The sequence below is a fragment of the Mytilus californianus genome, unplaced genomic scaffold, assembly GCF_021869535.1.
Source record: "Mytilus californianus isolate M0D057914Y unplaced genomic scaffold, xbMytCali1.0.p SCAF_6, whole genome shotgun sequence".
Taxonomy (NCBI): Eukaryota; Metazoa; Mollusca; class Bivalvia; order Mytilida; family Mytilidae; genus Mytilus; species Mytilus californianus.
In genome coordinates this window covers 32,045,417-32,061,167 of record NW_026262712.1, presented here as the reverse complement: position 1 = coordinate 32,061,167, position 15,751 = coordinate 32,045,417, and the positions used below count along the sequence as shown (strand labels likewise).

General features: G+C 33.0%; 1 protein-coding gene across 1 annotated transcript; it reads left to right on the top strand.

Annotated features, from left to right (window-relative positions):
- Positions 1–8,326: 8,326 nt before the first annotated feature.
- Positions 8,327–14,645, top strand: LOC127706831 (uncharacterized). Its single transcript, XM_052211536.1, has 2 exons — positions 8,327–8,404; positions 11,497–14,645. The coding sequence occupies exon 2, from the start codon at positions 11,500–11,502 to the stop codon at positions 13,192–13,194; it is 1,695 nt and encodes a 564-aa protein (XP_052067496.1). The 5' UTR covers positions 8,327–8,404; positions 11,497–11,499; the 3' UTR covers positions 13,195–14,645.
- Positions 14,646–15,751: the final 1,106 nt, after the last annotated feature.

Sequence of the window (15,751 nt, the reverse complement as noted above, 5' to 3'; positions counted from 1 at the left end):
GACTGTTACCCGAAACATAGTAAGTTTTTTTTAAAATACCTTAAATTTAACGTTTCTAAAAGATAAACTTTTTGACACATTACAATTAATGACGTCATGGAACAAACAATAATACTATAATGTAGGATGGAATTGTGTATGTTTGAATTACGTGACAATAATAGATATATATCAAAGAATCATAGAAATACAGTAACTAATAATATACCTACCATAACACAAAACTACCTCTACTATCTCAATAAGCCAATCCATTACAAAGAATGGATTGACGTATCCTTCTTTAAACAAGTGATAACACGAGCTGTAATGGCTGCTCAATGTAATCACAAGGTACAGGTTCATAGTGTATACTTTTAATCAAAAGTGTATGTATATATGTAATTCAATATTTTCATAAGTCCTCTTATTCATAAATATTTTTCATCAAATATCCCTGCAAATATTTAGATATGACGTAAAATATAAATTGTAAACACTCCATGTATCAATCATGAAAACAGGTTTATCTTTCCTAACCCTGACCAAAAATCATCGATAATCGAAATAAATATATCCAATATTTACTTCGGATTACTGTGATTGCTTATGGTTACCTCACATGTTATCATCCTCCAGAACTTTTATATTTTCAATGATCTTTAATTTCGTTCACTATATTAACTTCCTACTATTTTGCTTCGAGTGCCATTGCTGAGTTTAATGTAGATGAAATTTGAATCTGGCTTTGATGACCTTATATGTTTATGATTCCCCCTCCTTGTATCAAAACTCTCTAGCATTAAGGATAATTATCTTGGCGTCGTCTCATATGAAAGTATAAATCCTGAAAAAAAACATACCGAACACATCGTACTGATATGTTTAATTGTTTTTTTGTACCATGGGGTACCCAAAACGTAGACTTTCCTGTAGAATATAACAATATTTGACTCTTGTTATCAATTTTGTAAATAACTATTTTATCAACGACTTTGTGTTCCAATAAATTGTCGGCATTCCTATTGGAACGAACTGTGTGCCATTCCTTGTCGACCTCTTCTTATTTTCATATGAGTCGGAGTTTCTTCAGACACTTGTCAAAAGCAAGAAGACCAAAGAAGCTATATCATTTAAATCACATTTGGATATATTGATGATGTTCTATCCATTAAGAGGGTAGGAATGGCCTTTACCGTCAGGCGTCAAACGGTCATTTTTGGCTACCGTTAGCGTCAAATTGGTTAAAATTTTACCGTGATTCGTCAAAATATCCTTATCGTGATTCGTCAGAAGTCTCAAATAATTATCGTTACCGTTATTTTTGGAAAAAAATTATCGTGATTCGTCAAAATCAGTTGATTTTTTTATCGTCTAAAAGAAAGTGTACATTTTATCGTCATGCACCAAAAATTACCGTTAACGTCATTTGGCAAGAATTTTTACCGTTATTCGTCATGAAGGTACCCCCATTACGACCCTCCATTAACAATCCAAACTTTTCTGATTGGGTTCCATTACTATATCCCCAAGAACTACAAATTAAAGAAGTAACAGACACGGCATCCGTCGCCTCAATTTTAGACTTATAAATCTAATTTGACATAAGCGGTCATCTCAGTACCAGCATCTATAAACTAGAGGCTCTCAAGTGCCTGTGTCGCTCACCTGTATCTACTGTGGTTTTTTAAATCATGTAAAATAAGGTTAAAATCATATCTATAGCTATCACAATACGTGAATTCTTTTAGTAGCTTTGGTTACGTGTTTTTCTGCATTCCCGTTGGAACTTCTAAGGAGAAATGAAAAAGAACGAAGCATAATCCTTTAACTGCATGTCCTCTTATTAAATAGTTCACTTTGAAAGTTTGATGACTATTTTGAACGCATAGATCCTACCGAAATTGATATAAAGGTTACAACATATGTAGTTGCGTCATGATATCTTGAACTACATTTAGAAATTGTCAATGCGGGTAGGTTGAGAAAAAAACATTACGACATGAAAGATAATTTCACCTTCTCAATTGTATAATTTCTATTTCTATGTAGCAACATTTCAGCAGCGCCAATATATGGAGTTATAATTTTTTCCATCATGGTGTGTCCATTATTGTGTACTATCCCTATCATAATTCAATAATCTTCTTGTTTAATATCATTTCTGAATAAAAATATGAAGATATATCATTAATACTTTTGATTAATGAGAATTTATATGCATATGTAAAAAAGTATTATTCTCATAGACGCTGTATCTACAAACGTCATGTTTAAATTGATGCAATACATTTTAGCTCACGTTGCCAAAGAGCTAATTTGAGCTTTTATTATTCATATAGCTGATATAGTTGTATCATATCAAAGTGATTTAATATATATCAAAATAAATTCTCTCCGCAGGGAAAGAAAATCTTCAGAAAAACTGTGAAACTGTTAACTCGTGTAGTGGTATTAACCATATGTAGATTCGTAAAACTCAAAAAAAAAAATTCTGGATAATTTTAAATCTCGATCTTTCACTGAAATTAATTCTATCAAAACCTTTGATTTTGCAACCCTTTATACCACAATTCTCCGTGTCAAATTGAAAAATTTGCTATAATAAATAATTTACAATGCGCTTTAATTTTTATTTCTTTGTGATACCATACTGCATATGTTGTTAATAATGAACAAAAAGGTAACACATGCTACACCAAACAAAAAGTGATCAGAATGCTGGAGTTTCTTATTGACAACATATGTGTTGAATTTGTAAGAAGACTTTTTCAATAAATTGTCGGCATTCCTATTGGAACGAACTGTGTGCCATTCCTTGTCGACCTCTTCTTATTTTCATATGAGTCGGGGTTTCTTCAGACACTTGTCAAAAGCAAGAAAATCAGAGAAGCTATATCATTTAATTCACATTTAGATATATTGATGATGTTCTATCCATTAACAATCCAAACTTTTCTAATTGGGTTCCATTACTTTATCCCCAAGAACTACAAATTGAAGAAACAACAGACACGGCATCCGTCGCCTCAATTTAACACTTATAAATCTAATTTGACATAAGCGGTCATCTCAGTACCAGCATCTATAAACTAGAGGCTATCAAGAGCCTGTGTCGCTCACCTGTATCTACTGTGGTTTTTGAAATCATGTAAAATAAGGTTAAAATCATATAGATACCCTAATAATGATTGAGGGTTTAATTTGGCCAAGTAGTTAAATTAAAAGCAGAAGATTTTTGAAAAGATTTACAAAAATTACCAATTAATTGCAGAAAATAACTTTAAAAGACAATAACTCCAATAAGATGTCAATTGCCAATTGGTCATGTTAACTTATTTGTAGATCTTTCTTTGCTTTATATTTTTGCTGTTTACAATATATCTCAATCTATAATGATATTCAAGATAATTAACAAACAAAAAAATTCCTTTCCTCCGCTCCAAAATTTATTTCACCCAGGGCCTGTATAATGCTGAAAATGCTTTTAAATGTTTTTATGGGACACCCTTCAATAAAATTTGGGCAGGGGTTCCCCTGACCCCGACTAACCCGCCGGTTCTGGGGGGGGGGGGGGGGGGGGCATTCACCCAATACAAGTATGCTGAAAGAAAAGATATAATATTGGTTTATAGAAAAAGTAACACTGAATAATTCTAAAAATGGAACATATCAAGGAGAAATTATTAGCAACCCCTACTACCCACCCTTGAAAAAATTGCACCCCCTGGAAAAAAATATCAAGTCATCCCATTGTAGTCTTACAATAGTTACTGAAGACCCTTTATCATTATTTAAATTAGTTTTCAAGTTGTGACCATTTGAAATTTTTTTTTTACATGTTTCCCATAAACTTCTATAGTAAACCCCTATGTTCTTTTTTTACCAACGGGGACCATGTTGGTTGTAAAGCAGAGTCATCGGATAAATTTTGCAATCAAGATACTCTTATAATAATTGCGGCTAAGTTTAATTCCATTTGGCCAAGTAAATTAAGAGGAGAAGATTTTTGTAAAAGATTAAAAAAAAATTACGAAAAATAGTGAAAAACTGACTTTAAAAGGCAATAACTCATGTTGACCTGATGAACATTTTAACCCCATTAGATTTGCTCTAAATGCTTTAGTTTCAGAGATATAAGCCAAAAACTGCAGTTTACCTCTACGTTCAATTTTTAGCCATGGCGGCCATCTTGGTAGGTGGGCACGATCATCAGATACATTTTTTAAACTAGATACCCTTAGGATTATTTAGGCCAAGTATGGTTTAATTTGGCCCAGTAATTTCAGGAAAAGATTTTTGTAAAAGATTACAAAAATTTACAAAAAATGTGAAAAATTAATTTTAAAGGGCAATAACTCCTTAAGGGGTCAATTGAAAATTTTGATCATGTTCGACTTATTTGTAGATCTTACTTTGCCGGACATATTTGCTGTTTAAAGTTTATCGCTATCGATTATAATATTCAAGATAACAACCAAAAACTGCAAAATTTCCTTAAGATTACCAAATCAGGGGCAGCAACCCAACAACGGGTTGTCTGATTCGTCTGAAAATTTCAGGGTAGATAGATCTGGACCTGATAAACATTTATACCCAGTCAGATTTGCTCTAAATGCTTCAGTTTTTGAGATATAAGCCCAAAAAAGGCAAAAGTAGTATACCGCTGTTCGAAACTCATAAATCGATAGAGATAAAAACAAATCCGGGTTACAAACTAAAACTGAGGGAAACGCATCAAATATAAGAGGAAAAGAACGACACAACAAAAACACAACATTAAAATGTAACACACACAGAAACGAACTATAATATAACAATGGCCATTTTCCTGACTTGGTACAGGACATTTTAAGAAAAAAATGGTGGGTTGAACCTGGTTTTGTGGCATGCCAAACCTCCCGCTTTTATGGCAATGTTAAATATATAACATTCAAATGACAACATTACATGACAGGATTACAATACAAATAAATGGGAGAACATATAGGACAAAGAAACACACGAATGATAGCTAACAAAAGGCACCAGGTTTAAAATCCAATACGCCAGACGTGCGTCTCGTCCACACAAGACTAACCAGAGACGCTCAGATGAAAAAAGTTTGAAAGCCAAAACAAGTACAAAGCTGAAGAGCACCGAGGACCAAAACTTCCAAAAAGTTGCGCCCAACACGGCCAGGGTTTTCTGCCTGGGACAAGAACATCCTTATTATTTAGAATAATTAATAATTTTGCAAACAGTAAATTTTATAAAATGACTATATAATAGATTTACATGATAAAACCGAAGTGGGGACTAACTACAGAATAAAAACGGATACATTACATAAAACAACTTAATCCAACACATAAAAATACACAGCCGAGTTAGCCAAAGCCTCAACGCACAAAGTGACGTCACATTTGAAATTTAAAACTGCATTTTACCCCCATGTTCTATTTTTAGCCATGGCGGCCATCTTGATTGGTGGGCGGGGTCATCGGATTTTTTTTTAAACTAGAAACCCTAAGGATGATTTAGGCCAAGTTTGGTTCAATTTGGCTTAGTGGTTTTAGAGGAGAAGATTTTTGTAAAGTTAATGACGACGACGACGACGACGACGGACGACGGACGCCAAGTGATGGGAAAAGCTCACTTGACCCTCAGGTGAGCTAAAAACGAGAAGATTTTTTTTTTAAATTACAAATTACCCCCACCTTAGCAACAATATACCAACTTCACCTGCATATAGGATATACATTTCCCACTTCATTCGGTATTAAAGAGCTTGTAGCTGCTACTCATACTTTATTAAACGTCACCAGGGTCTGAGCAGAAAGTTGATGAACCAGGGTTATGTAAAAGAACGTCTCATCCTTTTTTCTAGAAAAGTTCATCGGAAGATACCAAGACCTTGTTGGTAAATATTCCGTATCAACTTCACAAATACATGATGCTATTTTATTTTTTTTTTTTTTTACACAGTTTTTTTGTTTTTATAGTGATTAAGATTATAACACAATGTTGACTGCTGTACCCCAAGTTTTGACATTTTTACCTATTATATCTGTTTGTTTTGCTCACACATTGTTGTCAATATAATGGAATTTTATGCGAATGTCTTACAAGTGAGAGGTTTAGCTAGCTATAAAACCAGGTTTAATCCAAAATTTTCTACATAAGGAAATGCCTGTACTAGTCAGAAATATGACAGTTGTTTTCCATTCGTCTGATGTGTTTGAGATTTTGATTTTGCCATTTGATAAGGGACTTTCCGTTTGAATTTTCATTGGAGTGCGGTATTTTTGTTATTCTACTTTTTGCATGTAATAATTGTATTATCATAACATGATAAATATATCTTGTGTTATATAAAAATATTGATCATAGATGATAAATATCATATGCTTGAAGATACTTAATTACTAATATGTATAAAATCCTGAATTATAACTGCGATGGTACACCATACATTCATCCTTCTGCGTCCAAGAAAGCCAGAAGCCTGTAATTGAGTGGTTGTCGTTTGTTGTTGTGTAACATATTTGTTTTTCGTTCATTATTTTGTACATAAATTAGGCCGTTAGTTATCTCATTTGAATTGTTTTACATTTGTTATTTCGGGGCCTTTTATAGCTGACTATGCGATATGGGCTTTGCTCATTGTTGAATGCCGTACGGTGACCTATAGTTATTAATTTCTTTGTACTTCGGTCTCTTGTGGAGAGTTGTCTCATTGGCAATCATACCACATCTTCTTTTATATTAGATTTTTTCTAAAGAGAACTCGCAAATTAGACCTTTCTGATTGACATTGATCATACCCGTTCTTATTGGGTCCAATATGATAGTATCGGATAATGCTTCAAACTGACCATGATAACCATAATGTGTTGATATATTTATACATATATATTTTCTATGGGATTTATTGCCTTTAAATGACATTTTTTGGGGTTGTGGAAAAAACTGTAGTAGATAGATGGAAATTGTAAACAGTAAAAAGATCACTAAAAAAGTGTTTAAGTCATGAATCATAAACTCGTATATAATGTTGGAGAATGACCATTGTTGAAGATGCACATTGATCCATGTTATCGACACATGCATTATATATAGCCTCTTGTTAGTCCTTCAAGAGTTTACATTTATATTTATATGTCTTGTTTTAATCTCCAGGAAAGTGTCCCATCCATTGGCGTCGTTCAATTTGATTGCCTTGTGTCGGTTTCACTTACATAGGAGTCTGTTTCATCTTCTGAGCTATTTTGATACTTTACGGAAGTGTTTACCTACTATCTTATTCAGTTTCATTCATTTGTACTGTAGATATCTTATTTTTTTATTATTTGCTTCGACGGTTGTTTCTTATATCTTACATTCATATAGGGTCCTACTTTTTTATATGCGTAGGCGTAAATTAATTATAATGTAAATGTTCTGTGATTGTCGTTTCTTGTACTTGTATTCGTTTCCTATCTATTGTAATTCTATGTAAAATTACGATTTGTAGAGAAACACTAAATACTGTAAAATTTATTGAATTCATTAAACGTTGTTTTAACAAACAATTATCTATTTATCTTATGAGGATTACCGGGTCATTCCAAACTTCACGTGGCTAAGCATTTTGATCCACCGATTTGACCTTTCAACTAGGTGCAGATCTTGTTCAAATCAAATCAGTTTATTTCCTAATTAAATGCCCCTTAAAGGAACGTCAATTACAAACAAGAAAATAAGTAAAAAAAGATAAACATCTACACATTCCTTAAAATAGACAATACATTAAATAATCAATATTATGATTTATATAACATGTACAAAGATAAACAATTTGAGAGAGCCAGCTGGATGAAAGAAAGATATCTCCGCTCTTTATATTGTCACTAAAGCCTTAAGCTAGGTGTGTCAATTTGGTAAATATATTTTCCCAATTTTTAGTTTTGTTTCAAAACTTATGTTAAGGTACCGGGTATATTTGCATGAAGATGTTATCACATGGTTATAAAGCTTTTGTCGTCAATTGACATAATCCAATTAATATATTCTCTAAGTTTAGTATGCTCAAGTAAAACTTTTCTTGATGCATATAACATGTAAAAAGGACATGCCAATTAATGCAAAATGGATCTGGTCTTCAATCACGTTCAAATTACAATATTTATAAAGCCTTTCTTATCTTGGAATATACTCCAGTTTACCTGTAGAGTTCAACCTGCGTTCATGACAGCCAGTTCTGAGAATCATCAGTATGTGTATATGATATATAGTTCTCTCTAACAAAGGAGAATTTGAATTTAAAGTATGTACTTATTCATACATGTTAAAGTTATCTAACCTGTTGCTATAGCATGTGATCTGAGAAAAACAACGACCTATTTCATACTTCCTGTTTAATATTTATCGACTTTGAAGACCACTTTTCTATTAAACATCCAAGGTATGTACAAAAGCTATTATTGCTACGCTACAATGAAAAATATACATAGGTATATATGGATGGCTTTTAAGTAAAATCAACAGAATGTACTAAAATAAACACGTCTGACTGGATTATTATACAGAGAAGATCGCGCGGCATATACCCCATCACCCTAAGTGGCAGATCCAGATTGTAAAAATGAGTTAGAGGCTCCTGTATTGCTCATTTGTCATTTTTGTTTAACATTAATACAATGCGAAAAGAATAGTTCCTTAATATTTTCCGGCAAAAATAATTGGTAAAATTCATCATTCAAATTAAAAAACTTTTATAAGGAGTTTACTAACGAGTTCGGCCATATGTTTTGACTGGCTTAATTGGCTTCATGCAGTTTCTCTCTACCAGAATTTTGGCAAAAATAACAAAATATGAAAAATCTTCATTAAAGGGCAATAACTCATATAAAAAGTCAACTGACCCATTTGAAGATCCTGTCCTGTTGATCCTTTTTTTTACTTCAAATACTCTCTATATTTTATATGAGATATTGCCCTTTAATGAAGACTTTTCACATTTTTTTTATTTTTACCAAAACTAAAGAAATGAAAGAGAATATTTTTTTTACTTCAAATATTCTCTTTTATTTCTTTAGCATGTTAGTTTTTGCAAAAAATAATTTGTAAAAAGAAATCATTCAAGAGCTACAAATCCTCAAGGTAATCGATTAATGATTTCATTCATGTATTTTTTTTTTCGTCATGCTATAGAAAATTTTCTATTTACAGTTTCTCGCTATCAACTATAGTTTTGATAAAAGCACAAAAAAAGTGTAAACATCGCCATTCAAGGGTAATAACTCCGATAAGTAGACGACCAGATGATTTTACAATTTGACCTATTTGTAAATCTTGTGCTTGTGATCATTTTTAAAATTTAAAAGTTCTCTATCTTCTACAGTTTCCGAAAAATAAAACATAAATGAGTAATATTTATCATGCAGGGGCAACAACTAATTCACGATTTCGGTCACTGACCTTTTGTGTAAATCGTTTTTGCTTTTTACAGTTTCCCTTTAACTTTAATATGTTTTAGATAATAACCAAAACTACCCCCAAAAACTAGGTACAAATCGCCATTTAATGACTGTAGCTCATATTAGGACCATCTGGCAGGGGTGTTAAAAAGAGACAATATGTAGACCTTGACATTCTGAACATTTCTGTCCATGTCAGATTTTCTCTCTCTAAAGGTTGCAATTCTGTAAATATAGACAATGTAATTTCCCAAAGGAACACCCTTTGCGGCTAAAACTGTGCCACTTTTACTAGGAAGTTTCGTGAAAAATTATATCCCAGAACGGAATGTTGATATGCACTACTATTTTATTCAAAGGTCAAAATATAGTGCTGTGCGGCATATTTTCAACATTAATATGCCCTGAACTTCTAAGAGTTTAAACTTATACTAAAATTCTATACTACCCCTACCTCCACTTTTGGACCTCCTAAGAATTAAATTTTAGGCGCTACCATTTTTTTCTATACTGGTAACATTCTCAAGTTATGTCTCTGTGAGATCAAACACAGAGATCATATTTGGGAACCAGTACGTTAACAAATTAACATATCTATGAATATTATATATCTCCCCAAAAGAGGCGTAGCTTGTGAAACAGTTGTATTTACAAAGTGCAACCTATAACGGTTTTGAAGATAAGACAGTACATTCAATTTTACCCCTATGTTTTTTTAATTTTGGCAGCCATGTTTGTTGGCTGGTCGGATCATAGCTAATTTGCCTTAAGCTAGATACCCTTAGGATTATTGTGGCCAAGTTTGAATTTAATTGGTCCTGAATTTTCAGAGGAGATGATTAGTGTAAAAGTTATCTGACGAGCGGACAAGTGATGAGCATAGATCCCTTGCGGAACACATGTTTCAATCCCAGTTTTTTAATGGGGTTCGTGTTGGTCAATCTAAGTGTCTTTTGGGTATTTTGAGGACTTATTTCTATTTTCAATCTTTTTTTTTTCATGGTTTTGCCAGTTTTTCTTCGATTTTGGAAGGTTCTCTTGGTATCTTTCCCTCCTTTTTGTGCTATGGGCCAGGTGGTCTATAAAAAAGGTTATTATAGATTAGCTATATTCATGCTATAAAAGAATGATTACAAGGTGTATTTGTCCGTCTTACAATGTTCATTTACCCATAAAGTATGTTTGTGGTTCATTTACCAACGTTCGATGTAACAACAGAATACCAATACCTTTGAACTTTTTCGTCAGTTATGTTTTTGTTGTATCTTGATTAAAATTTGTTGTATCATATGTGGTGTATAATAATTGTAAGGCGTATTTGTCTGTCTAACTGGGCTCATCTGAAATTTATCTATAATTTTCATTGTTTAGTTTTATTGATAAAAATGTGTTTTCAAATTTAGATTAGTAATTATCTACTGTTCGTAATAGGTTAACTACATATGGGCTGTAAGGAGTTCATGTTTGCATGACGGGGTTCTAGCTATAAACCATGTTTAATCCTACTTTTCTTCGAAAAATGCATGTACCAGGTCAAGAATATGCGAGTTATTTTCCATTCATCCCGTTGGTTGATAAAGTCTAACGTTTGATTTTTTCATTTTTTATAGAGTTCCATTTTTGAATTTACCTTGGATTGTGGTATTTTTGTTAACACTTTTTTCATGGTCCATTGATTACATTAGTTTTTTTTCACAATTACTTTAGAGTCTTTGTTACTGTAAGTTATAACTTAATTTGTATTTTAGAATTAGAAAATTTGTCTGACCGAGATCATCCGACTTCACTTTCAATGTTCGTTGACATATTCAGTTGGTAATACCTTAATCTTAAAAAAGATTTAACATAACATTCAGTCAGAAACGCAAACATGACTTGTCAGCCTACAAATTTTTTATTATTTTTTTGGGGCATTTTAAGAAAATGATCAAATCATCAAAATTTAATTTTGTTAATAACATGCACCAATGGCAGGCGCTATGCAGCAATACCTTGTACATATAACGCTTTATGAAAAATATGTTATACGGGATATCCATATTTGATCGTATATATTAACAGAATTTTGTTTTTACAGGTCATGGCTACTTTGTTTGAAAATTGTTGTATTTGTTATTTACGTCACGTTTCTAAGCTGTCAGTTGTTTGGTGCTCAGATTGCGATGAAGGACTATGCCTGGACTGTAAGGAACATCACGGCTTGTCAAAGGCCACACGAAACCACACCACAGTTCTTATCGCGGAATACCACATGTTGCCATCTTTTATTGCAAACATTAAACTGAACTGTGATGGACACGACGAAAAGTACCAATTGTTTTGCAATGTGCATAATGAACTGTTGTGTAGAAAATGTGTCATTTCTGCAAACCACAGGGAATGCAAAGAAATATTACTCGTTGAAGATGTTGTGCAAAATGCTAAAACATCAGTAGCCTTTACGGAGATCACATCCTCACTCGTGGAACTGAAGGAAAACCTCAGTCGTATTCTGGCTGACAGACAAAAGAATGTATCTTCGCTATCAGCTTCAAAAAAGAAATTCGAATCCGAGATATCAGCAATCCGACAAACGATAAATTATAACCTAGATAAAATGCAAGACAATTTTGTCGCTGAACTCAACAAATCTGTAGAAAATTCAACCAAACAAATACAGAGTTTCATTGCATCTCTGAAAAAAACTCAAAGTTTAGTCGAAGAGTGGATAGAAAATGTAGAAAGCATAAAGGAACACGCAACAGATATGCAAACATTTTTAGGGATCACTCAGTTAGAAACCAAACTGAATAAAACAGAAAATGACATACAGTCTTGGATTGAAGATCAACAATTGGCTCACGTCGAAGTTATTTGCCAATTTAACGACTTATTACAAAATATCAGTAAAGAAACACCTACGTTTGGAAAAGTTGGCATCAATGCCCTACCATGTAAACTCCTATTAAAAAGAAGGAAAGAGAGCCAAGCTCAGTTGATTAGTGTAAACGTGAATCCTACAATGTCTGTTGACAATATAACACTGAAGTTAAAAACAAAAATAAATACAACAGCTTTAAATGTGTCAGGTTGCTGTATTTTACCTTGTGGCAAACTTGTGGTATCAAACTTTAATCCTTCTTTTTTGATACTTTTTTCACCTGGTGGAAAATTTGAAAAGAAAATTACCAACATGATGCCAAATATTCATGATGTTACATGTGTCGACAATGAAACTGTTGCCGTAATATCATCCACGAAAAGGAATATTGAACTAGTTAGTCTTAAATTAGGGAAAACATTCAGAAGTATCTCCACGACTCACCCTTCCTATGGCGTAACTTACTCTGAAGGCAATTTTATAGTTTCTCTCGAAAACAAATTACAGGAGATCAGGTTAAAAAATAACGAGAAAAATTACATACGCAGTGGGGAAGTCTCAACATTTTTTGCTTCATTAGGCAATACACTTTATTCTGTAAACGGATATACCAATACGATCGTCTGTCATAATAGAAACGGGGATATATTATGGACATTTACAGACGAAATGGTTCTCACGGGACCTAGAGGTATCACAGTTGATGAACACGGGAATTCTTTTGTTGCAGGGCTCGATTCAAAAAATGTCATTGCAATAGACTCTGGTGGCAAACAGTACAAAACACTCCTGTCAGAGACAGACTTAATTGGTTCTCCATGGGCTCTTTGCTATAACAGCAAATTCAAATCTTTGTTTGTTGTGAACGAAAAAGATGGTCAGGCGTTTTTATACACTGTTAATTACGCGTTCTAAGCTATATATATATATATATATATATATATGTGTATGTATATAAAACTAGAGGCTCTCACGAATCTGTGTCGCTCACCTGTATCTACTGTGGTTTTGGAAATCATGTAAAATAAGGTTAAAATCATATAGATACCCTAATAATGATTGAGGCCAAGTTTGGTTTAATTTAGCCCAGTAGTTAAATTAAAAGCAGAAGATTTTCGAAAAGATTTACAAAAATTACCAATAAATTGCAGAAAATAACTTTAAAAGACAATAACTCCAATAAGATGTCAATTACCAATTGGTCATGTTAACTTATTTGTAGATCTTTCTTTGCTTGATATTTTGGCTGTTTACAATATATCTCAATCTGTAATGATATTCAAGATAATCAACAAAAAATAAAAAATTTCCTTTCCTCCACTCCAAAATTTATTTCACCCAGGGACGGTGTAATGGTGAAAATGCCTTTAAATGTTTTTATGGAACACTCTTCAATAAAATAAATTGGGGCAGGGGTTCCAGTGACCCCGAATAACCCGCCGGGTCTGGAGGGCATTCACCCAATATAAGTATGCTGAAAGAAAAGATATAATAATGCTTCATAGAAAAAGTAACACTGAATAATTCTAAACATGGAACATATCAAGGAGAAATTATTAGTTTCCCCCCCCCCCCCCTGAAAAATTGCACGCCCTGGAAAAAAATCAAGTCATCCAATTGCAGCCTTACAATAGTTACTGAAGACCCCTTATCATTATTTAAATTAGTTTTCAAGTTGTGACCTTTTGAAATTGGTTTTTTTTTTACCTTTTTCCCCATAGACTTCTAGAGTAAACCCCTATATGTTTTATTTTTACCAATGGGGACCATGTTGGTTGTACGGCAGGGTCATCGGATACATTTTTCAATCAAGATACTCTAATAATAATTGTGGCTAAGTTTAATTTCATTTGGCCAAGTAGATAAAGAGAAGATTTTTGTAAAAGATTAAAAAAAAATTACGAAAAAGAGAAACATTGACTTTAAAGGGCAATAACTCCTTAAGGGGGCAATTGACAATTTTGGTTATGTTGACCTGTTGAACATTTTAACCCCGTTAGATTTGCTCTAAATGCTTTAGTTTCAGAGATATAAGCCAAAAACTGCATTTTACCTCAATGTTCAATTTTTAGCCATGGCGGCCACCTTGGTAGGTGGGCGCGGTCATCGGATACATTTTTTTAAACTAGATACCCTAAGGATGATTTAGGCCAAGAATGGTTTAACTTGGCCCAGTAATATCAAGAGAAGATTTTTGTAAAAGATTACAAAAATTTACGAAAAGGGCAATAACTACTTAATGGGTCATTTGACAAGTTTGGTCAAATTGACTTATTTGTAGATCTTACTTTGCTGAATATATTTCCTGTTTACAGTTTATCTCTATCTTTTATAATATTCAAGACAATAACCAATAAAATGCTTCGCTGAACAGCTAGGGCAAGTTTGGACACAATATTCAAGCTTGACACTGCCAGAATTTGGATTGTGATCAAATTTTTGACATAATATAGGTTTCTGACACACAAAAAATGTGGTCAAAGATCTTAAAAATTTTAAATGGGATATTTAATTTACCTCGAATGGTCTGATATCCAAAATCTAACAACATGGCTAGATTCAGCATATAAAAAAAAACACCAATAATTTAATTTTAGTTGAAAAACGAAGTTTAATTTTGGACCCTTCAAACCTTAATATGAACTAGTTTGAAAATAGGGCCCAAAATAAAAATCTAAATGCACAATAAGATTCAGCAAATCATACAGCCGCAATACTTCAGTTTTTGTTGAAATCAAACAAAGTTTAATTTTAGACCCTTTTGACCTCAATGTAGACCAATTTAAAAATAGGGCACAATATCCAAAAAAATTATACAAGGTTAGAACCCCCAAATATTAAAGACTTAATTAATCCCATTGAAATTGGTTAAAACATTTGTATTTGTTTTCAACTGAAGATTTCTTGCTATTGCGCAAAATACTGTGCAATTGAAGATTTCTTGCTATTGTGCAATACTTATTGTCCAATACTTTGCAATTGAAGATTTCTTGCTATTGCGCAATACTGTGCAATTGAAGATTTCTGGTATTGCGCAGTACTGTGCAGTTGCAGATATCTTGCTATTGCGCAATACTATGCTATTGTGCAATACTGTGCAATTGAAGATTTCTTGCTATTGCGCAATACTGTGATATTGCACAATACTGTGCTATTGCACAATATTGTGCAATTGAAGATTTCTTGCTTTTGACCAATACTGTGCTATTGCGCAATACTGTGCAATTGAAGATTTCTTACTATTGCGCAATACTGTGCAATTGAAGATTAAAAAAATTTTGAAGAAAAAAAATGAACCCCCCCCCCCCCAAATTTTTAACCCCCCACCCACCTTTTGGAGTAGTTACCTCCAAACTCAATCCCAGCCTTCTCTTTATGGTATGGAACCTTGTAGTACAATTTCAGAGAGATCCATACACTTAAACACAAGTCATTGTCTGGAAACTAGAAAAATGCTTGTTTTTGGCCCCTT